Genomic DNA, 25267 nt, shown 5'->3' on the forward strand with positions numbered 1-25267 from the left:
AACATAGCTAAAAGAGAGGACTGAGCTGCCCAGACCAGGCATGAATTAGCTGTTTCCTAAATAATATTCTTTCATGTCTGATGGACCGTAATAGCTTTCTGGTTTTAGCTCTGTTGCTTTTGCTTCTCTTTCCATTCCCACATTTCTTTCTCATTACTTTGACTTATGCCTGGCCTAAGGTAACAGCTGGTCTACACAAATGGCATATTCCTTACAAATCTTTCAGTGTGCAGGGTTGCTCTAAAGTGACGCTGTCCCCCCTCTTTTCCCACTGCCACGCTGGATGTTACCTTCCCTCGGTCTCCACTCCATTCGCCTGTTTGTGTGGCTACGCTCTAAACTGCATTTGCAAAATGATCTGGCTTTAAAATAAAATCCCTTAAAAAGGCAATAACCAGACCACTTGCCTATTGGGACGGAGCACTACAGGACCCTTCGGAGCAAGGTTACTGGCGTCTCGCTCGCCGCTTTTGCAGGAGAACCCTCTCTTCCGGAGCAAGTCCTCAAACGTTCCTGCCAGCTGTGAAACAGAATTCCTCCCTCCGCTCTGCTTAGCCTCACTGCCTGGGGAACAGCTCGCTTTCAGCTCTCCGGGTGTAGTTATACAAAGGTTTTTTTTTCCAATGGGAAAGCCAGTTTAAGCCAGGCAGTTTCCTGCCTGCTCTGCCCTCTTGTTCTTGCTCCTTCACCACAGTTCGCTGTCCCCTTGATTGTGCCGATGCAGCTGTTTGCGGGTCGTGTTGTAAATTGGATCACTGAAATACATCTGAATTTTCGCGTGCATATGTGTATCTATGAGTGCGCAGCTTTTTTTTTTTTTTTTTAAAAAAAAAAACCAACCTGGATTATTTCAGTCATTTGATTTATAATGTGGCCCACAAAGAGTTGAATTAGCACAGTTGAGGAGGCAGCGAACAGTGGCACAGAGGTGGGAACAAGCGCCTGGGCTGGGGGGAGGGCGCAGGAAACCCTTAAGCCAGCTTTGTGAACAGAGAAAGCTACTGTTACTCTACAAAACCATGCAGAGCACCTAAACGAAACAGCTGGAATAGGAAACTGGAATAGGCTGCAGAGCAGTCAGGCTCTCAAATTGCTGGAGATAAGGCTTTATCTTTAGGAAGAAAAGGGGTGGTCCCTTAATAAGCTCTTTCCCCTAGACCTCTTCTATTCATTTGAGACATCAAAATCGCAGGCTGTTTAGCTATTCAGAATGTGATTGTGTGAATCCTACTGGGCTTATGAAGCATGTTGGTCTTTCAGTGCTGTTAAAGACGCTAATAATAACTGGTTCATGCCTCGGGCCTTGGGTGCTACTGTCAATTAGTGTCAGAACAGAGACTTATTTAAACAAATTATTTCTATGTGTGCTTCTTTCCCTTACGGTTTGCAAAGGAGAGCTTCGTGACCGAGCGTACCTGATTCAGTGGTACCTGCCTGTGTGTGCAGACGAACTCGGGGCAGAGAAAGAAAATGCCATCCTTGCCTTCACAGCTCTCCATATTCTTAAAGTAAAGGAGCTGCCCAGCTGCGGAGACTACACAGAGAATTAAAAACCTTTCTCTGATCCTCTAGCCATTTAAATGTCATGTCTGAGTCACAGAAAAAAACACTAATACATCCCAACATGAGTAGTTTCAGACCATAATGAAAAAGCCGTGTGTAGTCCTCAACCTTCTCCTCCACATTCGTGTCAGAGTTCGCAGTGCTAAGACTTAAATCGTCATCACTGGTCACCCAACTCACCGGTCATTGCACGTGTCACTGGAAATTTCTCACGTATATTGTTGCAGGCTCATAGCGAAGGCAAGCATTGCTGAATTTGATTATGTCTGATTTGTATTTTAAGGCTTTCTCTGAAACCAGGAGAGAGAACTGACTTTTAATTTAACTTATTTATTTTATATTGTGGAAGCCTAGTGTGACTTGGATTAATTGAAGTGTTGGAGAAGGGGGAAGGACTCTAGTGACTCACCAAGAAAAAACAATTTCTCATGACTTTAAAGAGGAAAACAGAAGAATGAGAAGATAATAATGTGTCATTATTATGGCAGTGCTGATAGAATTCTAAGAGCATTTTTGCATTTTCTTCCCAAAATTTCAGTATTTATTCTTGGGGTACAGAATGATTTTAATGGAAACATTTAATCTCATAGTCCAGAATTTTTAAAAAATCCATTTTTTTAGACATGTTACATGCAGTATCAGGCCTTCTAACAGTTTAAGGAGCAGAATAAAAATGAGTATTCTAATTTCCCACATTGTTAAAACCAATTGGAATAATTTAAGTACGCTGTCTTAAAAGTAAGATGTCTCTTAAATATGTATTTTAAATAATCATAATCCCATTATAATCAGTGCATTTTTTCTCCTATTATTCTTCTTAAATTCACATTCCTCTTGACTGAAAGAAACCATAATTTACCTGAAGAATTTCAAGATGTTTCTTTCAAAATAGCTATGATGGGTGGCTGTTCTCAAAAAGACTGAAGCCACAAGCTACCCGGAATTGGTGGTCAGTGTTAGGACAGTTTTTCCTAGTCTCAGCGGAACTGTATAGATCACCTGTGTTTATCAGGTTTTTTAAAGTGGTTTTAACAGTTTCAGCAAAAGCAGCAGAGGTGGATTTTGAAAGGGGTCATTCTTAACAAATTCTGAATGATTAAAAATAAGATCAAAATAACAAATGCTTCTCTTCAAGGTGGATCATTGCACTAGATCAACTTAACTAAGGAGGCTTAGAAGCTAACGAGGCAAGATGAAGTAGATACGGAAAATACAGAATGGGTCAGAAGGGAAGGAGAGTTTGGAAAGCATCTGTTAAGGGGAATGGAGTATTGCTAGTCTTCACATTTTAAAAAATCTTTAACCTGGTTTAAAAATAATACTACTTTATTGAACTCTTCATTTGCCCCTGGTTTCTGAGGGTACTTTGCATCTCTAAACTTTGTTCTACAACCTTATGAGTAGGTAACTTTTTGAACCCAAAGCTGGTATTTTTGTGCAATAAAGCTCGAGGCTTGAAAGCGAGAATATAGGTAACACCAGGCAACAAAGGGAATTTATGCTGTGAATACTGGTGTGCAAAACAGAACAGATTAAGAAAATAAGGAAGAGGGAAGAAACTGATCCATACCAGGTTCAGTTACTTCAGCAAAACAAAGCGGCTGATAAATTAACTAGCCCGTGACTTTCTTTTTACTTTGTCAATCTCTAGAAAAGGATTATTTTTTGGGCTCTGTGATCAAGTGGGAGAAGTATTTTTTAAGATGATCAGAATGAACAGTCAAGTGCTCCTTCTTGAGAAGGGTGAATTAAAAAGAGTCTGCATCAGGCACTGTTGGTTAAATTAGCATTTCCTGGCAAATGGGTTTAGGCGTCTTTTCAGAAAACAGAGCCAGAGGCAGAATCATGATCCTAACAGCCCAGTGGGCATGCATATGGGATATGGAAACATGAGTTTAAATATCACTCTAATTAATATTTAAATAGTTTATACAAAAGGGAACAGTTTCAATAGAAGAGAATACCGAAGACTACTCTACGAGTTGGAAAATTGATAACGGTTATGTTGGTTCAAGTCTTTATTCTGAATTAAGCAGCGTGTGCGTTAAAGCCACATCTTGCTATTCCCATGGAGTATCCAAGGCAGTGCTCTACGACACAGAGATTTGGTAAATGGCGCCTAGCTCCTCTTTGGTGAATTTGGGTGCATGTAAGATTGGCATTTGGGATTTTTTTTCAAATTGAAAAAACTATTTTCTGAACTTGATTCAGTTCATGGATATTTTTGGGATGAGTGAAACCGTCTTTTCTTAAAAATTCTCATAGTGTGTTATTAACCAGGCCTAGCTTCAAGAGAGATTAAACAGACGGGGTTTTCCAAGGAGCCTGACCGTACCAGAAAAAAGTGATTTAATGCTGATAATTTGTATTGTTAAGCCATGAAGTCTCCACCTGATTTCTCACCTAGCATCCATGCTTAACGTTAATGTAAGCAAGGAAAGAGTGACAGCTCCAGGGAAAACAGCTTAAAAACCGAGCTGATGTCGGCGATACGCCGGAGCGATTTGAGGTTGCGATCAGCAAAGCCACCCTTAGGGAGTGAACAAACGCCACGCGTTCCCCAGGCTGGCCCAGCGCGCGGGGGCAGCGGGGGCACGCGGCCCCGCACGCGCCCCCCCCCCCCCAGCCCCGCTCCCTCCCCGGCCTCTCCCTGCCGCGGGCGCCGGCCGCGCCAGGCCGCAGGGCGGACGAGGCGGCGCCGGGACCTGCCCGGCGCTGCTGGCCCCGAGGATGCGCCCGCTGAGGGCGCCTGGGGCAGCGGCTGCCGCCCCTCGGGACCCCGCTCCGCGGCTGCGGGACGGCTGCTCGGGGCGGGGGGCGGCGGGCCCGCTCCCGGCCGCCGGGGGGGGGGGGGGGGGGGGTGTTACCCTCGGGGGGCTCCGGCAGCCCCGGGGAAGGGCCGGGAGGGCGCGGGGGGAAGGGCCGGCAGACGGCGCGGGTAGCCCCGGGGGCGGCCGGGAGGGCGCGGGCGCGCGAGCCCCGCCGGCCGCGCGGGGAGAGCTCGCGCCAGGGCCTCGCGGGCCGCTGCCGCTCCCTCGCGCGCCCGGCCCGCCGCCGCCGCGAGCACCACCCCCCCCCCCCCAACCTCCGCCCTTCCCCCCGCAGCCCCTCGACTGCGCGAGCGCCAGCGGTTGCCGGGGCACCCGACGTCACAGCCTACGGAGGCGGCGATTGGCCAGGCGGAGAGCGCTCCCCCCCCTCCCCCGCCTCCGTGGGACTCGCCGCCGGCGGGGCCGGGCCTGGCTCCTTCCCCCTCATTGCGGAGCCGCCGCCGGGGCGTGCGCGGCCTCAGCGGTGCCTCCCCGGCCACGTCCTCGCTGCTGCTGCCGCCGCCGCCGCCGGGGCGGGGGTCATGGGCCGCCCGCGGCCCGCGCCGCGCCTCCGGCTCCTGCCGTTCCTGGCGCTGCTGGCGCTGGCGGCGCCCCGCGCCCGCGCCTGGGACAGCGGCGACCTGGAGCTCTTCGACCTGGTGGAGGAGGTGCCGCGGAACTTCTACGACTTCCTGGGGGTGCAGCAGGTGAGCGAGGGACCGGGCTGCCGCCGCCCGCCCGGCGCGGGCCCTCAGGCGCGCCTCCCCCGCCGCCGCCCCCCGCCCCGGTCCCTTCCCGCGGGCACGGGCCTCGCCTGTCACCGCCGTCCCTGCCGCCGCCGAACATGGCTGGCCGCCTCCCCCGCCCGCCCTGCGCTGCCGCCGCCCGGCCGCTCCCCGCGGCACACGGGCGCTGGGCACGCCGCCGGCCCCTTGCCTTCTGGCCTGGCGCTGTCATCCGCCTCCTGCCCTCCCCTGCGTGCCGCTGGCCCGCTCTGCCGCTGCAGTCCGGGCCCCCTCCGGTGCCCCGGCTCCCGAGGCTCTGGGCAAGGCGCCTGTCCCTTCCCCAGCCTCTTCCTTCCCTCTGAGGGGGCTCCGCTCCCCTTCAAGTACTGTTCTATTTTCTTGCCCTTCTGGCCCCACCATAAATCAACCCTCCCTCTCCCACTGTACCTTTTTGTGTTCCTACTGCCTGTTGCTCTTCTGGATATATCTCCCCCCCCCCCCCCCACCTTCCTCTAAATGCATCTACAGCTAGACAAAAGTAGCTCCCGGGCTTCTCCCACTCCCCATACATATCCTGCATATGGCTGTTTCTCATCTTTCCCTCATTCTGTATAGGTGCTGGTTCCTTATCTTAAGATTGTGCATCACCCTGTGTTGTGGCTCCTGTTTTCTCTCATGCGTGCCATGTGGTAGACTGCGACCTTTTGCCATGGTAATGGCTTGTAGATTGTTACATTTGTTTACTTGCCGTGTATCTTGGTTATTGTCCATGGTTTTCACCTCGGTTTGCTAAGCAGCGCTTGAGATTATCTTAAAGCATTTATTACGCACCTTCAGTTAATTTTCATGCATGTGTAGTCAAGACAGGAACTCTTGTTCCAAACACTTTTATCCCATGTATCTTGTGTATGTTTTGGATGTGGTTGCTGGTTTTGCTGCCACTTGGCATCCTCAACTTGTTATCGCTTGTCCTGGCTCCCACTTGATGGCCTTCCTCAACTCTAGATGCTTTGCTCTGTGTGTGTGTGTAATCTTGCTCAATCTCTCTTCATGCATCTTCGCAATCTTCTTTTTGTCTCTTTCTTCCAGTCAGTATTCCTCTCCTCAATAATTAAATATGCAGTTCTTTATATTCTGTTACTTCACCCAGAGTCCCCAAAAGACATTTTGTTCTTTGTCTCCTAGCACCTCTACATTCTGGTGAGTGATCCCACTCTTCAAATGGCTTCCCTGACAACTTTGAAGTTTGTTCTGATGTAGTTCTTGTAGTTTTTGAGAATAATAGCTGTATTTTCAGGTGCATTTCATTAGGGCCATGTCTACAAAGAGAGGGAAAGTGTCTGCCATATATAAGGGGCCTGTTTTGGAAACTACCGGCTGTGCTTGGTAACGATAGTTGGGGGATTCTGAGTCAGTTTCATCTCTTTCTTTCTTTTACTCCTTTTTAAGCATCTGGTCTTAAATACTATGGAATACCATCATATATACAACACAGCAAACACTGCTACCCGAGTTTCACTTTCATGAGCCTAAAAATCTAGGTTTTAATTCCTCAAAGGCAATTTTAGTGTTAGATAATGTAGGGATACAAAATTTTGTTTGTTTCAATTAGTGATGTTCAGATCTGGTATGCAACTCTTTGTTAATATCTTCCACACCCCTTTTTTCTAGGGCTGAATCTGTACCTTGCACAGTAAGTTTAGCAAAATATAATGTTACTTTTAGCAAGCAAATATTCTGCTAGTTCACACTTCTACTCTACTTCTAATCTTAGTGGAGAACTTGAAGCACTTGTAATGTGCGAGCAGGGAAAAAGTTAGTGCAAGGGCAACACAAATGAAAGGAAGTTTTCTTAGTTGTAAGTATATGTTGGTCACTTACAATGTCGTTACAGCAAAGACTTGAAGTGTACATAGTATTAGATGCTTTGCACATGCAGCAGAACACACCTGTGAGTACAGTAATAGAGTATACAATGTTGAAGTTGAGCTTCAACAGAAATTTGTATGCGTTGGAAGATGCTGTATAGGTTTACAGGTTCTTCCGCACTGTATCCTTTGTTCCTGCTGCTTCCTTCTCCAGCTCTGGCCTATACCTGAAGCTTCAAACAAGGTACTGAAGCAGCGTTCTGACTTGCAGTGACTCGCTAGGTAGCTGCAGCAATTTAAGTTACCGTATGAGAAGGGTAACTGGTCCTGTAACGGGATCAAGGGAAGTGCACAAATCTCGGGCGTGCTGCATCCTACCTTGGATGTCTTAACGCAAAGCTGCCTTCTACCATAATGTCTCTACATGCTGTTCGCATGTTTCTTCAGGTTTTCTGCTATTTTTTAGAAGTATGGTTTAATGAAGCTTGCTGGTTATTTTGTATGTCACTATTGTTTCAGTTGGGATGCCTTTGACTAGAATGCTGTGATTAACTCTTTGTAGTTCTGGTGCTAATGATTTTATTCCCTGTGCTCAGGTGTTTTTCTTGGCATTTTAGCACAAGAGGGACAGAGCGTGTGTGACAGTGGCCTTTGTGGCCATGCCTTTGGACTGTTTCATAATATTTAATTCATCAAAGCTTGATTTCCCCTTCTCCCCCCCCTCCATATTCCTGTTGGTGTTCATTGCCTTGTATCGTGTCCTGATAATCCCTTCTTCCTTCGTGTACTTCTGGGGGAGGGAGTACTTCTCCCATATGCAGGATGTAACTTCTGCATCTGAGATACGGATGCTCAGCCGTGTTTGTTAACAGTAGTATATCAGGGCTGCCAGATTTTTTTCTAAACATGTCATCTTGTGTTTTGAAAAAATATCGGGAATGACTCCAGTGCTTCTGTAAGGCATTAAAGCAGCTTAGGTTTTGATGGGAGAATTGTGGTACCGGCTGCTTGTTGAACGTCATATGTGATGTCAGAAGCTGATGTTGACCTCAACTGACAAGGTGCAGAAGGCGTTGTGGGAAATCCTGTAGCTCTCTAGCATGCTTTGATGAGGCCTCTGGCTGCTGGATTTTTCCCTGGGACTGGAAAGAAACGATGATTTTTTTGTTTTGTTTTGTTTTGTTGCTAGTCTACACTTGCGGGAGTATGGGTTTTGCATTTTGTCTTTTCTTGTGGAAGCCTCCTGGTATTGTCAGGTAACTGTCATCCAGCATTGGCAGGGTGTTAGGTTTGAAGCTGCTGTAGTGCTTTCCAAGATCGGTGACTGAGATAGAGGAGGATCTAATGAAAGCGACTTTTGTTGTGAATGTGGAATGACAGAGGGAGAGTAAGATTGTGACTATCTTGGCTATTAGAATAACTGTCTAGGGCTTGACTGCAAGGAGGAGTTGGTTGAGAAATCTACGTATGCTCACAGAACGGTTGAGGTTGGAAGGGACCTCTGGAGGTCATTTTGTCCAACCCCCAAGGGTTAGGACTGAGCACCTAGATTAAGAACTATCTGATATTTGTCCAAAGACATAATCTATTTGTTAATCCATCAGATCAAATGGTAGCATAGCATATGTAAGAAGTTTTGCATCGTTATGTCGTTACTATTACTGTTCTGAACAATTTGGGAATTGCTCTACCTTCCTCTTTCTTTGGTTGTTCTTAAACTGATGATCTCTCGATAATCTCTAAAGGTCCCTTCCAACCCCAAACATTCTATGATTCTATTAAATTGGTGATGTGATTAACTTGAATGGCTCATTTAAAATATTGCTGTTCTCAAGAAGTTTGACCTAGCAGAATGGGGAGGTAAGATAACCTTTGGCTTGAGAAAAGATTACATTTTCACGTCCCCCAAGTGGTTACTGAAGTTGTGTCCAAATGAAGAAAACAGAATCATAAACTCTTGACAGATCAGATGTAATAATCATTTCAGGAATCACTTCAGTATAGCCAGTTTCAAACTGACAAAGGGATCAGGACAAAATAGTATTAATCTAAAAACTCAGATGAAGCAGGAGAATTAAACCAGGGGCTATGCAGAGTCAGTAATAAAATGTTACCTGAGAATAAGAACATGCAAATGTGATGTCAGCTTTTTGGAAAAATTCTAGGAAGATCTGGGGACCTACAAGCTTGTATGGCAGACAAACTGATCAAGTTAATTTTATTATCTCTTACAGCTTTCAATAGCTGATACCTGCATAAATATGACATGCAATGGATGAATCAACTAGGCATCAGTTGAACCTGTGCCAAAATATGGGTTTGATTGTAGCTGCTTATATGGCTTCAAGGGAATTACCTGCTCCTCTACTCTTTTTGGCTTGCAGTAAGGAAGGCACTACAGTCCTCTGAATGTCTTTTGAAACTCTGTGACATGGTTCTTGGATACAAGAGATCTGATCAAGAAATTTTTAGGAAACGTCATTTGTTTGTCAAGATGTATTGAAATGCATGAGCTGTTCTGCACCGGCCAATTCTAGCAACACAGTATGTCATGTATCAGTTAGGACCAAGGAATTTCTGAGTATGGCTTTGGCTTCTACTGGTAATTAGATAAGGGAACAGATTTGTATTGAAAAGTTCTGCTAGGCCTGTGCAGTGTATGAAACCAAACACAGAAAGTTATTCGAAGCGTTCTTTGAGGTAGTAGAAGAGGCCCTGGGAGCTCAAGTTCCTGAGGGAGAGAAACACACGGGTGCGGCTTGCTGGCCAACACTGTGGATAAATATGTAACCCCCTGAAAAATGTTGAGAGAGATATTTTCTTCAGTATTTGCTTATGCCTTCCTTGTGGCAAATGAGATTTATTTTGAACCAGGCTCTAATCCATTCATATGGTTTTACTGTAGAGAACTAAGGGCATTGTATCAACGTCATTGCTAGACGATGGGTTTGCTAGATGATGCTGCAGCACAAAGTCAGAACTGCACGTAGGGAATCCGATTTTGGTCCTACAGCCTGTGAGACCCTGGTATGTTAGCAATTCCAAGAAAGTGCAAGGCGTGAAAACCAAGGAGTCAGATTTCTTTGGCTGCGGGAAGCCACAGCCCCTCTAGATGAGCTGGATGTATTGGGCTAATAGGCTCCTTTCAAGACCACTGGAACAGAGGAGCTGTGTGTACCTTGGCAAGTAGCAGGGTCTGACGGTTGCATCCGTAGAATGCAGGGTTTGGTGCTGAGGAGTTGGTGTCCATACTGTTTGCATTTTGGGGAATTTTTTTTGTTTGTTTGTTTGTTGAACTAATTCCAGGCTGGCTGCATGGACTAAATGCCCGTTTGTGTTGAAGTGTGCTGTTTGCACTCCTGGATTTACATCTTACAGTTCAGTTCTGTCCAAAAGGAATCCAGTTCATCCACTCCAGGACTGCTTCGTGATACACAGTCAGTGGGTACAATAAGGAAGTTTGTTTTACATGTGCGCTCCTAATCTGCACTAAAAAATTGAGGTAGATGCACCTTTAAAGACTATAGTTTATAGTAAACGGCTGATGCTGAATTTTATCTCTTGACATTGCCCTGTCAGGAATGAGTCGCACAACAAATTGTATGGCTTTTATGGTATTACAAGGCATTATGAGAGACTTAAGAAAATTCTCAGTAATAGTTGTTTGTGTAGTCTGTTTTATGCAAGTGTATTGCCTGATGACATGCAGTGTGTACATCACTGCAGTTCTAAAGTTGTGAATTCATATGTTACATAAGTAAAGTTCTTGGACATTGGTTTGGTAACCTGTTTTTCAGAAAGAATGGCAACTTCCGGAGCTGTCAGTGTTATATTGTCTGGCACTGCTGTAGTGTGGCTTTGAATGGGTCCCCATCCAGAAGAAAAAATATCTAGATAAAACTATTTTTGCTGTAGAGCTTTGTGGGAACTTTGACTACACAGAGTGGTCCTCTCAAGTAGGAAGAGGCATGTGAGGGAGAGCTGTATCTGTTCAAGGAATGCTCTCAACTCCTCAGCAAGAACAGCCTACCTGTACCCATACAGGTCTTCTGTCTTCCGTGGCAGGCAAGGTGCATGTTAAGGAGGACATGGAAGGGGAAAATAAGGAAGGATAGCCCAGAAACTCATCAGTTTGTTTCTTCTTCCCAGTTACAAGCTAGATCACACTCCAAAGACTTATTTTGGTTGCTCTTCTAACACTTAAGGCTGTTCTCCTCCCTGGCTGCTTTTTAAGGTTAACATATGTGGGTGCAGTGTTACTAAAATTGTGGAGTGTGCATCATCTGCAAATGTTTTAGAGAAAATCTAGGTTGGTAATACTGCTTCAGTCTTCCAAGCTTTGGAAGTATTTGATCTAGTGAGATAGAGCTTCACATGCATGCAATTATGACATCACTTTTTCAGATGATTGTGTCAAAACTATGAGCTGTAGGGTTTTCTTGCTTTGTTTTGTAAGATTATTTTCCCTTTGCATGACAAATAAAATATTCACTGTGACCTTTGAAAGTCTTGTGCCGCTTGGTATGTTACCTATGTTTGAGGAATCAGAGTTGTTGGGCTAGTGATTAAACATCAAGTCTAATGGTCTAAGCCTGTTTCAAGATTGTTTTCTACTTCTTTTTCAAAATATGTGTTAAGCAGGTCTAGTAGTTCTGGAAGGCATTAGATGTTAATGTGCTGTCAATCAACATCAGAGTTCTCAGTCAGAAAGGTGAAATATGTTTCAATTTTCTTGCTGCAATTAACTTCTATAGTACACAGCTAGGTGATAGTAGTAGCAGACCTTTATCTGGACAGTGAGGGGTTTTAGTAATTCCTGAAACTGTACATTCCTTTTAAGTGATGGATGAGGGAGGGGTTCTTCAAAATTGTTCTTTTGACTTTAAGAATTGGCTCCTGTTATGGCAGTTACAGCCAAAAAAGCCCCTCAAACCCCCTGAATACACTATCAACATTGAGGCAGTAATAGACTTCATTGCACTAGTTCAGACAAAAATAGCATTAGAAAATCCAGGTTTGTTTCTAGTGGCTTTAGCTGTAATCTCAGTTCATTCATAAAAGTAATTGTGTGCTTTTTCTCAGTGTGTTATTGAGATGTAATTCTGCATCCCTTCATGGTTTTAAACTTCCTATTTGAGTCTGTTACTTATAAGTTATACATTGAAGTGATATTTCCAGCAGTTCTGGAAACTCTGCTTTTCATAAAAAAAATGTAAATTACTAAATTTGTGTGAAGTCATTGTTGAGATTATTCACTTGGATCCTACAGAACAAAGTTGTTCTAAACTATAGTTTAATTGCCTACAAGAGTCACCATAGAGAAGCACTTATCATAACTGCTCAGATTTGTAGCTGAGGATGCTGCAGAATGCTTTTCGTGTGTATGTGTTTTGGTTTTGTTTTGCTTTTTTTTTTTAACAGTGCTGAACTTCAGGTAAGCTGCACACACATAATGTAATCCATTCTGTAAGTGCTCTGACACTTATCATGTATGCATAATGTTCCCTGATGTTTTTGCTCACAGTTGCTGCATTTAAAAATGATCGAGACATCTAGACTTGTAAAACTTGTATTTTCCATAAAAATGGGTTTTCTGTATTGTTTCCTATTAAATTTCTGCTTGGAGGTTGTCCAAGGAAATCCAAGGTTATTTTGCTTTCATTGTTGGCTCCTTTCTTAAAGACACAAAAGTGTTTCAGAATCTACCATTATAAGTAGTTTTAAAGACATTTACTGTTAACTTTCCATGACAATTCATTCATATAATACTTTCCTGATTTCTTTCAGATTATGTTTTTCTTCTTTCTTGCTGTATAGAAGGACATACAGCAGTGGGAAACCACTATGTTTGGGAACCCAAGGGAACTAACAATATGCAAAGTGCTGTGAAAAGGATAGAAGCAGCAGTCTTGATTCCCGCCCCCCGCCCCCCCCCCCCCCCCCGCCCTTGTCTGCAGCAGCAATAATGTTTCAGCCCTTCCTCTCTATACTTCCCACTTCACTAATCCTTTAAGGATGTATCCATAATAGCTTGATATCCAAATTGCAGAAATAAAAAATGGGCTATTTTTCTTCCTAGAAGTTCTGTGTTTGACTTGTAATTCATTGAAGGAAGTCGCCAGTTTCTTGGTGAGGAATGGTACATAACCTGTGCTGGTGGCCTCTGGTGCTTACACAAGGCAGTATGTTTTATGCTTATTTCAAATTCACCTCCTTTGCTGAAGTTCTCATGTATGTGCCTATGTTGTTATCTAAAACAGCCACATAATTAATCTAACGTACAGTTTTGTAAATGACTTCCCAGTGGGCTTTTTAGTATTTCACTGCTGTGGATTGTGTTTTTGGTTTTGTTTTTTTTTTTTTAGACATATTTGTCTGTAAAGTTGTGTAAAGGAAAATCTTAGAGGCAGCCTTAATTTCATTCTGTTGAATGATAAACCTCTTATGCTCCATCTAGAGTCATTTTACAATTAAGATTAACATGGTTTTCTAATCAGATTGAGAGAAAGCTATAGCTTTAAGGGAGATATTTGGAGGTATCCATGGTGCTATTTTAACTTTAAGTACTTGGTGAAATCTAAAAAATAAAATTCAGCACATGAAATGTTCCTTAGTTGGGTTGGTGCTCCTTGTGTTCTCAGCAGAGCCAGTAACAAAGAGCATGTGGTGCTGTTGCGCAGCTGAGCCAGTAAGAATGAGAGTATAAAGCGATAACAAAGGGGTTTTCATCTGTAAGAATAGGTCTGATATTAAAATGAATAAAAGGAGGAAATTAATGTATATCTGAAATGTTTCAGTTTTCCACAAAATCATTCGGCATATGAAAACCTGCAGGTTTTGATTTGCTTGTTAGTGTTTGTGCTTTTGCTTAGCTGTATGCCGTGCCTGTTAAAAGTTTGCTTCTCTCAATTTTGGGTTCCTGAACAGTAGTGTGTTTCCCGCCCCACCCCCCCAGCCTAAAATTGTTGGTTTTCCCTAAACTATGTGGAGATTTGGGGTTTCTGGGTTTCTTTTGCTTCTTGTTTGCTAGTCAGCCTTGTTTGGTTGTTATTAGCTCTGTATAAAAGTAATTTGTAAACAATCTTACCTATGTGGCAATGTGTTGTACATGTGGTGTATGTTACAGCTATGCAAATGCTAACACAGTTTGGATGTAACACTTTAAAGCAGGGTTGTGTATTACTGGGCTCTCATCTGATGGATTGGTTAAGTGCAAATTTCTTAAATGACCTGGCTTGTAGGCCTTACAAACTGTTCTTCTTGATGTCAAACAAACGAGGTGGAATGAGAAGAGAGGAAAATTCATAAGCAGTCCCTCATCTCTGCTAGATCTGAAATTCTTCCTTCTCAGTGTTAATCTGGAGAATTTGCAGAGGAAACCAGAAGATGCATAGGAGCTGTTGAAATAGAGCCACTCTGCAATCTTTCTCTGACTAAAGAGAGAAGGAAGAACTAGGGGAGTGTTGCTTTTATACATGAGCTGTAATTCTGAAATGCTGCTGTCTCCAACACTGTAAAGTGCTTTTGCTTGTTGAAGGAAGTATTCGGTGCTGATGAGGATATGAGAAAGCTGTGAAGTAGCCTTATTGCACTGATTTGGGGTGAATAGCTTCTCCTTTAAGGGGCAATAATTGTTTTTACCTACCCCTGAAAATATTGTGAATGATTCTGTAGTCTGATTGATCAATGTTTTATTAAATTGCAAACTGATTTAGACTAGCTTTTATATTTAATAATCACCATTTCATAGTCAGTGATTCCCATAGTGTTCTTTTATGGGATAGAAATGCTGTGATGGGAGAGTAGAAGAGCTGTATGCCATTTAATTTTGTGACAGTTTACAGTCATATTAGTAATTGCTTTACTAGACTTTGTGTCTAACAGTGGCTACTACAATGTTACAGTAGAAAAAGAAGTAGCCTGAAATTTCATCCTATATGGAAGCCTCATCCCATTTCCTATTAGGAATTACTTAAAATCTTATTCAATGGAAAGGAAACCTTATTCAATTCAAGCACTTCTTTCAGTTGATTAAAAATCTGAAATAAACTTGTTTTTCAACCTGAGTCTACCTATCTGTTGAATAGAAGTATTTCTTCTATCAATTTCTAACCTGTGTGGTTTGTAGTTTCTTTTCTACTGAATATTTTCCTTTTTCTATTTCTGCTCCAGTAGCATTTCAACACTACAAGCTAACCCAGCAATAGTCAAAACAAAATAGTGAATTCCAATGTTGGACTCTATCTGTTGAGAATGGTATTTCAACAGTTGAAATACAGATTGAGGGTATCAGCCAGTCAGTTGTCTCCTGCAACTTAAAATGGTGAAAGAACAAGCCTCTTTTGTAGATAAGTTATGTACTATATTTGAAATTAGGTGTGACTGACTTACAATCATGTTCAGTTACGTAGTACAGAGTTCCCATGCTGGAGTGCACCAGTAGTCCATTTAGTAAATCTTTTTGGTCATCATGTTTTCTGGTTTAGTAATACTAGGTGCTTAACCAGAAAGTGGTGTTAATTTTGAAGGGGGCGGGGGCAGAAATCCAGTCCTCTGCTGGACAGATAGAGACTAACCTATCAATGAGTTACTGACTTGCTGATTTCCTCAGTCATGGTGATTTATGCCTTTCACACACTTATACTTACCTTTCTTACCTACAAATGGATATACTTTATAGATACCTTAATTTTCAGGTGTAGGTGTGGACCGCTGGTTAGTGAACTTTGATTTAAGGACAATAGATGAAGTAGATCAGTTGCTTACTGGTTTTCAGGGCCCTGTAATTCATTGGTTGAAAATCACTATCTGTCTCCGTGTAGTTAGATGTTATTTTGATCACTGTCTCTGTGCAGTTAAGATATTCTTTTGGTTACTGGAGATACCTACTTCTGTTTTCTTTTTAAATTGTTGTCTTTTCCTCAGTGGTGTCATGCAGTGTGGCTTCTGAAGAGGATTTATTTTTGGATAAACATGTATTGGTTAAAAAATAATGTGGGTTTTTTTAATGTTATTTGCATTGAGAATACTAAACACCCTTGCCTTGTCTTGATTGTAGATGTTTAATAATAGCCTAGTATTGTGTCTCAAGCAGTAGATCCTGGCGTCTGTGAGGGCCTGTTTCCATTCCCTAGTCTTTTTGGTCTCCAGTTAGGGCACCCCTCCATGTCATCCATGAGCTCCTTGGACCCCTTCAAGGAGTGCTGGATGCTGTCAATGTGCTGTGGCTGGTTTCTACCCTGGTTTCTTATTATTTATATACTTCTGTATAACCCTTACAGTTCTTTCTTAAATAAAAATAATAAAGCCAGTGGCAATGGATGGTGTTACCTGGGGAGAGCATGTGAACCTAGCCATGTTTTGCAGTCCATTTGCCCCCTGTACCACTCAGCCTCCACAGTTTTTGATCAGTAATGTTAAAAGGTGCATTCCTGGTGATTCCTTTCAGTCAGCTGGTGCTGTACAGTGGATTTGGAAACTGTCAGCAGTGTGTCTTGGACCACTTAATGATTTGTAATTGCTAGCTCCAAGCTCTGCTCTGTGTAGGCATGGTTTAGTTGAAGGTGACAGTCTTACCTGCGCTGAATCTTCTCTCTCACGTTTTTGCCAGATCACTTGGTTTGGCATTCCCTCACTTTGGTAGTTCGGTATCTACCCAAATCGTATAGTGTCACCTATGAACTGTGAGATTTCACTGCATGCTCTGCTCTTCAGGTTGTCATTGAAAGGGCTGAATAAAGCCAGTCCCAGCACCAGTCCCCCAGCAGGAGACCTTTCAGCTGCCTATTCTCTGCCCTGAAAACTGGCCATTAAACCTTGCTTTTTGTATCCTCTTCATTAATTTTCTATTTGTAAGACTCTTTCCTCCCATCCTGTGGCAAGTTAGTTTCTTTGATAACCTTTGGTGTGGAACGTTGTCAAAAGCTTTTTCAAAATTGGACTGTACTCTGTCTGCTGGACCTCCTCTCTCTCTGTCCTTAGTGATGCACTCCGAGGACTCTGGTGGGTTGGTGAGGCAGGGTTTCTCTTTGCAGAAGCCATGCAACATCTTTTCCAACAGACCACGTTTATCTTGCTCTACAGTGACTTTAGTTTTATAGCCCCTACTGCCTTTAGTAAGGATGGTTGACAAACTTTCTGGTGTGTAATTCCCAGGACCGCTTCTGTTTTGTGGGTTTTTTTGGTTTGGGTTTGGGTGGGGTTTTTTTGGGGTTGTTTTTTTTTTTTTTGTGTGTGTGTGTGGATAGGAATCACATTGGCAGCCTGCCACCTGCCTGGTGGCAATTTTTTGCAGTACTGGGTTACCTTCCTCACCTGCAGGTCTACAGCTTTGTATATAAATTTCATTCAGCAATCTCAGGTGAAAGCCATGGTCCTCGTGACTTCTTAGCATCTGATTTGTCTGTTTGGAGTAATATGTATGTATATTTGTTTCAAGATGAATTAGCTTCTCTTGACCTGTCTACTGCAAAGAATATGTTGGTGTGGGATTATCTTGAACACCTCTAACAGGAAAGACTCGTTAAATAACTTAGTAAATTGCACAGCTGTAGCTTTATTACTGAATGAAACTTTTTATAGTTTCGTCATCAAGCAGTCTGTAGCTAGCATCCTGCTTTTGACTGTATTTAAAGAAATAAAAGGGTTTTGAAAATCAGATGAATTGCCACTCTAGTTTGCTCGGACAAATAAAAAAGTCCATGTTAACACGTTAGAAAGAAGTAGTCAACATGGTGTTTTAGCTATACATTCCATGAATTTTACTGGAATTGGCACAAAATCCGCCACGCTGCTGTTGTGTAGTGTTTGATCATTAGAAGGAAGAACAGCTGCTGTTACGCAGTTTGCCTGTTCTACTAGTTGTTACACATGTATGATTAAGCACATTTTCTTAGGAGCTCAGGCCTTTAACTGAGGTGTCCTGAAGGAGTTCAGGAATATTCATCTGCTTCTGGTCATGTTGCTTTAGTAACTAGCATTAACTTTGTAACATCTCAGTCTTGGACAATAGTTCTCTTTTCAGAAGGTAGAATGGAGGGCTTGGGTTTGTATTACTACTTGAGTTAAGACTTAAGCAGAGTTGGTTTGTGTGTCCCACCCCTTTTGACTTACGGTACTTTTATACCATAGTAATTCTGTGGATTTATTCATTCCACAGCTAGGTTCTTACTGTGATGTTAAGTTTATCGTTTTGGAAACAATGAGATTATTTTACTCTAGTTATCCTGATTTTGACGGTACCACTTACTAGCAATGTCTTTGCTCATTCCTATTGGTTTAAGAAGATTTTGGTATTGCTTTGTTTCAGTTCTTCACTGTGAAAACTTCAATTTTTACATTTTCTATCAAGTGCTAGCATTGTGAGAATAAAGAAGTGAGAGGGTTTTATGAAATGCCCTCATTTCTAGAAAAGCTTTTAAAAGAAAAACTTGTCAAAATAAATTTTGTAGCAGGGAACTTGTTTGAAATGCAGGAACTTAAAGTGAACACATTAAAGCTAAAATTTGTATTGAATAAAATACATTGAATTTCAAGACTTTAGTACAGTTCTCTTTTTCTTTTTCTGCTAAATAGAGTTGATCTGTTTATTGTTCAGGGACTTGATAAACTCATACTTCTAGGTACTATCTGCAGTAACTAAACCTTGTATCTAATCCTGCCTGTTGCTTCCATACTGTGCATGCGCCTTGACTAATGAGAAGAGATGTGAATTTAGGGTAGGCTTGGCTCTTTGCTAACATCTACATTGATGAAGTGATGCACTGAGAAATCAAGTTTGAGAACCCAAAAAAACAGTTACTAGAAAAAAGTATGGGGTAATGAAAGACTAAATCAGACTGCATTTTCTGGAGGTACGATGTATTTGGTGTGGAGTTCAGATGGACAGTTTCATAGGAGAGGTGTTGGTGGTGAATATTTCCTAGTTTGGGCTACCTTAACAGTTGGACTGAGGATTGTACCGCGTAGGCTCCAACTTGTCATAGTGCAACAGCAAATTGAAATATATAGGTGCAATTAAACATTATTTAGTGTTGCAGCTGATTTTTATCACATGTCTTAGCTTTATCTTGATTTTTGGGTAAAATAATGTTTAATTCTATCAGTCTCTGAAGTTGTAAATTTGAGTAGACTGTATTTAAATACAAAAATGTTTAGGTAATACTACATTCTCCCAATAAAAGGGACAGACTTAGAGAAAAATGTACTTGAAGTAAAAATCATACCCTAATAATAGAGAACCTTAATCTTGATATTAATATAATTTCCTATTTTAAACCATGATGTTTTAAAGGTTTCATACAAAACACTTGTTTGCATTCATATTGTAGTATTTGAAGTCTAGAAAATAAATTGTGACACTATTTTTGTTTAAAAAGTGCCCTTACATAGTTTGCCATTTTCCATTGCAGAATGTTGACTTCTCTTGCAAATGTATTTGTGAATATAAACACTGCTTAACATTTAGTAATAGATATCCATGTTTTCTTTCTAAAATATAATTTTGTTTGTCTTCTGTGTGTTTGCCTTCCTCAAAGTTCAGATTTTTAATGAAAAAAAATTTTTTTTTTTTTTAAGGAAACTTGTCTGGTATTTAGAGAATTGTTAACAGGGGCATAATATCTTCTTAAATTTCTGACCGAAAGCAAGCAGAAGGCTGTAAAACATGAGTTTCTTCACTTCTGGAATATGTAAGATGCATTCCCATAGCTTCTGTGCTCTTTTCTAACAGATTAACTTGAAGACACTGTCACTGAATTAACCAATACCGTGATAATAATGGGATACCGTTATCCTGTCTGCTGTCATGAGATATGAGAGCCTTACATGACAGCCGGTTAAACGTGATCGGATTGATACTATGGCCAGGGAAGACAGTACTGGAGTAGGTTGGTTTCTGAAATCGATTTCTCAGTCAAGATAGAATTGTGTCTTGATCAGGTATTCAGTATTTTGCCATCCAGCTAGGACAAATATCCAGAGTATTTCCCATTGCAGCTGCAAGAGCAGAACTTGATTAGCATAAAACCCAACACCCCCCCCAACTTGCACAAGGGTTGCTTGTGGAGTCCCAGACTGTTTGGCTGCAAGCCTTAAAGAAGTACATATATTGCAGTCATTTCCATTCTTCACCTGCGTATCGGATTCACAGGACAATTTAGTAAGATAATTTTGGTTATTCTCAAGGGGTAGCTTGCTCAAGCAGAGGTGCCTTTTGGACTCTCCACTGGCAGGGAGTGGGGGATAGGAGTGGGTGTATAAAAAAATCCACACACAAAAAAACCCTGCCCCCCCCCCCCAAATTTCTGTTAATGGATTTAGGCATGAGAGTAAGAATGCCTAAAGGCCTGGTGTCTGGTATACGTTGGCAAAGCTGGAAAATAATGATTAAATTCTCATGGTAAAAACTTGTCCTTTTTGTCCAGTTACATAATGAAACCAGCATGCCATTTAAAGATGAGATGGTGTAAGTCCTGAAGTGGCAGTCAAAAGAAGTAGTAAAGGGTCCCTGAAGGATATTGATTGCTCAGATAGCCTAAGAATAAAACATGAAAGAAAGCCAGTGTGTTGTGAAATGTGGGAATTAACTGATTTCTGTGCCACCCCCGCCGCCACCCCCAATATTTGCTGTTTTTTTTGTGTGACAAAATTAATATACAACTTGTTAATTTCTGTGCTAAGCTATGGTAAGAGTATTTGAGATAATTGTTCAGTCTAGAAAATGCTGTTCTGACTCTCAGCCTGATATTTGTGCTCTGGGATCTATTGAACATCAGTAGTAACAGATTCATACACTAGCAGTAGGCACCTTGAAAACAGGACTCATTTCCACAAGGATCTGTCTTGTAATGACTTGGTTAAGGAAAAACATCATTACAAGAGGTGAAAAAATACTCTAGATGAGTAATACTAGTGTAAAATCTATCACTTAGTCAAGTGAGATAGAGTGTGTGATAGCACTTTGCTGAGTCCCAACACACTGGTGAGAGGAAGGAAAGCAGGATAATCTCGTGGAGCCAGCATGTGCTTGGAATAGCAGGTTACTTCAGAAGTTTCTTATGGTCAGTCTTGCCGATGGCCTAACAGGCTGAAGGTCTTCTGTATTAAATTTTTAAGGTTAATATTTAATTGGTGATTTTAGCAAAAATGTGCTCTATGCTCTGGTATAAATGTTCTAAAATTGTGTTTCGTTTCAAGCATCAGTAATCTGGAAAATGTACTGCAGTTGCCAGTATAGCCCAAGGAAAGGAGCCAATCTTCAAAAGAATCATTGCTGATCTTTTGCTGACATTTTGAGTTGCATCTTGCTTCTTTTGCTGTCCTTTGATTTCTGTTTAAGTTGGACCTTGATAGTTTTGTTTGGATAAAGTATGGAAGCCTACCCCATTTTCTGACAAAGCTGAGTCCAGACAATGTTTTGGATGAGTTGATCTTTAATTTCTAGGCCATAGCCTTCCTTCTAGAGTCCTGGTGATATTCCCTTGACAAAGGAGGGCAAAGGCAGGTTTCCTTCCAGCTACTACTGGATTAAACACCTGTGGCCCAAGAAAGGAAGCAGATGCTTGCCGTAGACTTTCTGCATATTTTGTCTTAGCTACTCTTTGTTATTTCCTTTACCCAGAAAAGATGCAAATTCTCAAAATGAATGACCTATGCTGATTATTATTTTTTTTTCCTCTTCTGTCTCTTCATTCCTCGCTAGACTTTGTAGCAGATCTGTTTAGACCTGCCTACCAGGGCTTCATTTTCTAGATTAATGTTTGGCAACAGGTTTATAGTTTTTGCCATTAGCTCACTGGGCATCATGGAAATTTTTGTTGCCTTTCCCCCCCAAACAAAATCCCTGCCTTCAAACTGTCAATCCTAGAATAATGATGGAGAACGAGACAGTTACCTAAATGGCTGCTTCTTCTTTGCTATGCCTAAAGCTTTATTTTTCACCAAGACAGCATTGTTGGTGGGACTGCAATGAGTGTTTTTCTTTAATGAGGGCAGTATATAGGGTCCCTGGTGGCCACAGCTGAGAATTGCTGAGCTGACTGTGATGCTTGAGTATTGTTAGGGCTTTGTAAATACATCTTAGGAACCTTCTGCATTGCAGTTCACGGTGATTGTCCATGCAGCCCCTGGAGCTAATAATTATTCACTCCTCTTTGATGACACTTTCCATGGCTATTGTGCCAGGCTTTTTTTCTGTTCTAATTTTCAGAGGCTGAAAGAGTGAACAGTCTAACAGTCTTCTCTGTACTGCTCAAGTATATACTGTACTTTGTCTTCCAGTTCCTCTTTTTCCTTTTTTTGTCCCCTGATTAAGAACTATGGTAATCAATCAGGGATACTATACAGGGATATCTGTAAATTTTAAAGCACTCTTTCTCTGGTTACATTTTCTTATCAGTGTATTCAATACATCCTTTTGAGAGATCTGCAATCAGCTTGAACTACATGTAATTACGTTTGGGAAGAAAAACTAAGGTGGGGTGTGTGTGTGGTGTGTTTTTTTTTTTTTTTTTTGTTAAATCTTCAATGTCTTCTGCTTCTGTTTGTCACTCTTAATCTTGGAGGTCATCTTTTCTCTTTATTGTGTGGTTGGTTTGTTTGTTTTTTAAATATATTCCTCCTGCCATCAAATTTTACTGTGGCTTTCACTGCTCATCATAAATTCAGTCCTTTCTTTCAGCTCAGGAGCTAAAGTGGTTGTATGCACCCTGGTTAACTTACATTTCAATTACTTCAGGAACAGCCTCTTTGTCTAATCCCTATGCTTTCTGTAACTAAAATGACTGTCTAAAATTGGTTTTGGCTTTTCAGTTGGACCTCAAGATTGAATTGCCAAGCAACAGGCAGTTAGTGTTGCCTTGAGCTTAAAGCTGCATATGGCTTTAGGCTGCATGTTACAGTCCTTCTGCATATTCCCTTTTTTTAGTCTTGCCTTTTTTTTTTTAATCCTCACATACTTTAGTTGTTGTTTGGTGGGGTTTTGTTTTGTTTTGTTTTGTTTTTCCCTTTGCTTGTTCATGATTTCTAGGCCCTTTCTATTCAGTTTTTGGTCTCCTCTTACTCATGTCATTTCTGAAGATCCATTTTTACTTCTGCATGTCAGTAACAGTCCTAGTCTTCCTTTCCCAGCATTGCAGAAGAAATAATTGTCCTAAGTTTCTTAATATATATTTTTATTGTTTGTGGCTTTCTCCAGTCATTCTCAAACAAATATTTGATGTGGTCTCAATTTCAATGTATAGGTGTTATACCAATGATTGTTTTGAAGGAGGATTTTTCACAACCATGTTTGAAAATTGCTGGTCTAGAAATGAAGTGTCTTTGGATGAGCAGGCTGGGTTCCAGGGCCAAGCAAATGCAGAAGTCAGATCTTTCAGACTGACCTTTTCCAGCTGGAAAGTTTGGCTCTCTGGAGGTTGCTTTCCTAATGGCAAAGTTGTAGCAGACTGCTTTGTGTGAGCCTGCTTTTCAGCAGAGAGCTGGCTCTGCTCAGTTAGAAGTAGGTAAGTGGCCACCCAGTACTTACACAGCACAGATTTAATCTGTGGACTGGTAGACACAAGATTTGATAGAAGTAGTTCAGTAGTGCTTTCCTGACCAAGGAAGTATTGATAAGGTATAAAATATCTCTGGTATAGAGAATATTATTTTTTCTGTTCATTTTAAGCTGGTACCTATCCCTTTTTCTGTTTTTAAATTTCTGTAACAAGTTGAATTCTTAAGCTCCATTGTATGTGCTAGTCACTATTCTGTCTAATGTGACAACACCAAGATGTCTTTGTACTTTACATTCTGCCATGGACAAAATACCCAATTGGAATAATTGCTGAAGAGAAAGTATAGTGAAATAAGGTTGTGTGCATGGAAGAGCAGATAGAAGCAGTTAATGCAATTTCACTGTATGTATGCTAGGAGGTTTATTTTAGAGGTATTCCTAGTCATGGTGAAGACCTTGTGGGATTTCTGTAATTCAAAGCATTGTATGTGGGAGTAGTTGTACCATAAGCCACTCAAGGGGTTGAAATTGAAGTAATCAAGGTCTTGCAGCCTGGCTCCATTCTGCTGTTACTTTGTTAGTACTTTTAGCTATTTATTTGATCTAGACAAACCCTCCCAGTTTTTTGGTGTGTTGTGTGCTTTTTTTTTCCCCATAGGTCACTTTTGTAGAGCATTAAGACTTCTCCTGACATAAAAAATGTCCACAGTTGATTACAGCTGTGGAACACAAAGGGAGAGACTGACATAGCTGCATACTTGCTGCATTAGACACTGCCGAAGAGATGGGCTGCTGTTTTGCCCTTTCTTTTGAGATACCGCCAATAGGCAACACGAAGGTTGAAGAGATGTTTGTGCTGTTCCTTCTAATTGTGTTACAGAATTCCTCCTAATTGCGAAACTCAGTGCTTTTGAAGTGTTAAGAGTTACATATACTATTGCTTAAAAATGGTTTTATTGTGATGCCTTTTTGTTCTAAATATAATGTTGGGGAATATGGATGTACATTTTTATTCTGTGCAATTTGAAGTAAAAATGAACCTTACAAAAAGAGATTTGGAACCATTGCTGGATTTATTGTGTGAGGCTTCGTAGTGCTCTGGAGTAGATATACTAGAACTTCAATGAAAAGGACCATAAAGATTTTCAGTAATCAGTATTTATAGTTTTCTCTATACTGTACTGATCATTTAATCTGATTATTGAGATTTTACATTTTTAAGTTCAGTTTTGGTTTCTTACCACTTGATGGCAGTGAAGGAGCTAGTGTTGCCAGGCAAAGGTTCAGGGCAAGAACCCATTATGAATAACAAAAGAGGAGGTACAAAGGAAGCCTCTGACATTTAATATTGTTCACATTTCTAGGTGATATTACATATACCACAAATGACAGTAGAGGAAGAAAAGCCTCTAGATGGAGCTTCAGTACTTTCAATGGGGGAGAGATTTTTATACTCAAGTGGTTTTCTCCTATTTATAATAATTATTTCAAACAACTTTCCCATTTAGGAATGGAATGATACCAGACATAATCAATAAGTAATATCAGTGCTTCTGCTATTATAAACATACTATACTTCTTGAAGAGCATGCAATTCTGACATTTTTCTCACGCCTTCTGTTCAAATCCTACAGCCTCTCAATGTTCTTGGGAATTCTCAGGTATTGCTAGAAACGTGCGATGTAGATTAAGGATCAGCATAATTATTCAAGCTTTTTAAAAAAAAGATAATTGGATTTTACTGGTGGACCAGAAAGAAAAACTTGAAAAATGCTGTTCAAATTGGAAACTGCCCTGCAGTATTTA

General features: G+C 41.4%; 1 protein-coding gene across 1 annotated transcript in view; it reads left to right on the forward strand.

Moving 5' to 3' along the window:
- Window positions 1–4915: 4915 nt before the first annotated feature.
- The window catches only part of DNAJC1 (DnaJ heat shock protein family (Hsp40) member C1), a 111150-nt gene continuing 90798 nt past the window's right edge, over window positions 4916–25267 (forward strand). The window contains exon 1 of the mRNA XM_075705952.1: window positions 4916–5080. Within this exon, the coding sequence (XP_075562067.1) occupies window positions 4916–5080 (165 nt within the window). The remainder of the gene's footprint in view (window positions 5081–25267) is intronic.

The sequence above is a fragment of the Pelecanus crispus genome, chromosome 2 (assembly GCF_030463565.1).
Source record: "Pelecanus crispus isolate bPelCri1 chromosome 2, bPelCri1.pri, whole genome shotgun sequence".
NCBI classification, from domain to species: domain Eukaryota; kingdom Metazoa; phylum Chordata; class Aves; order Pelecaniformes; family Pelecanidae; genus Pelecanus; species Pelecanus crispus.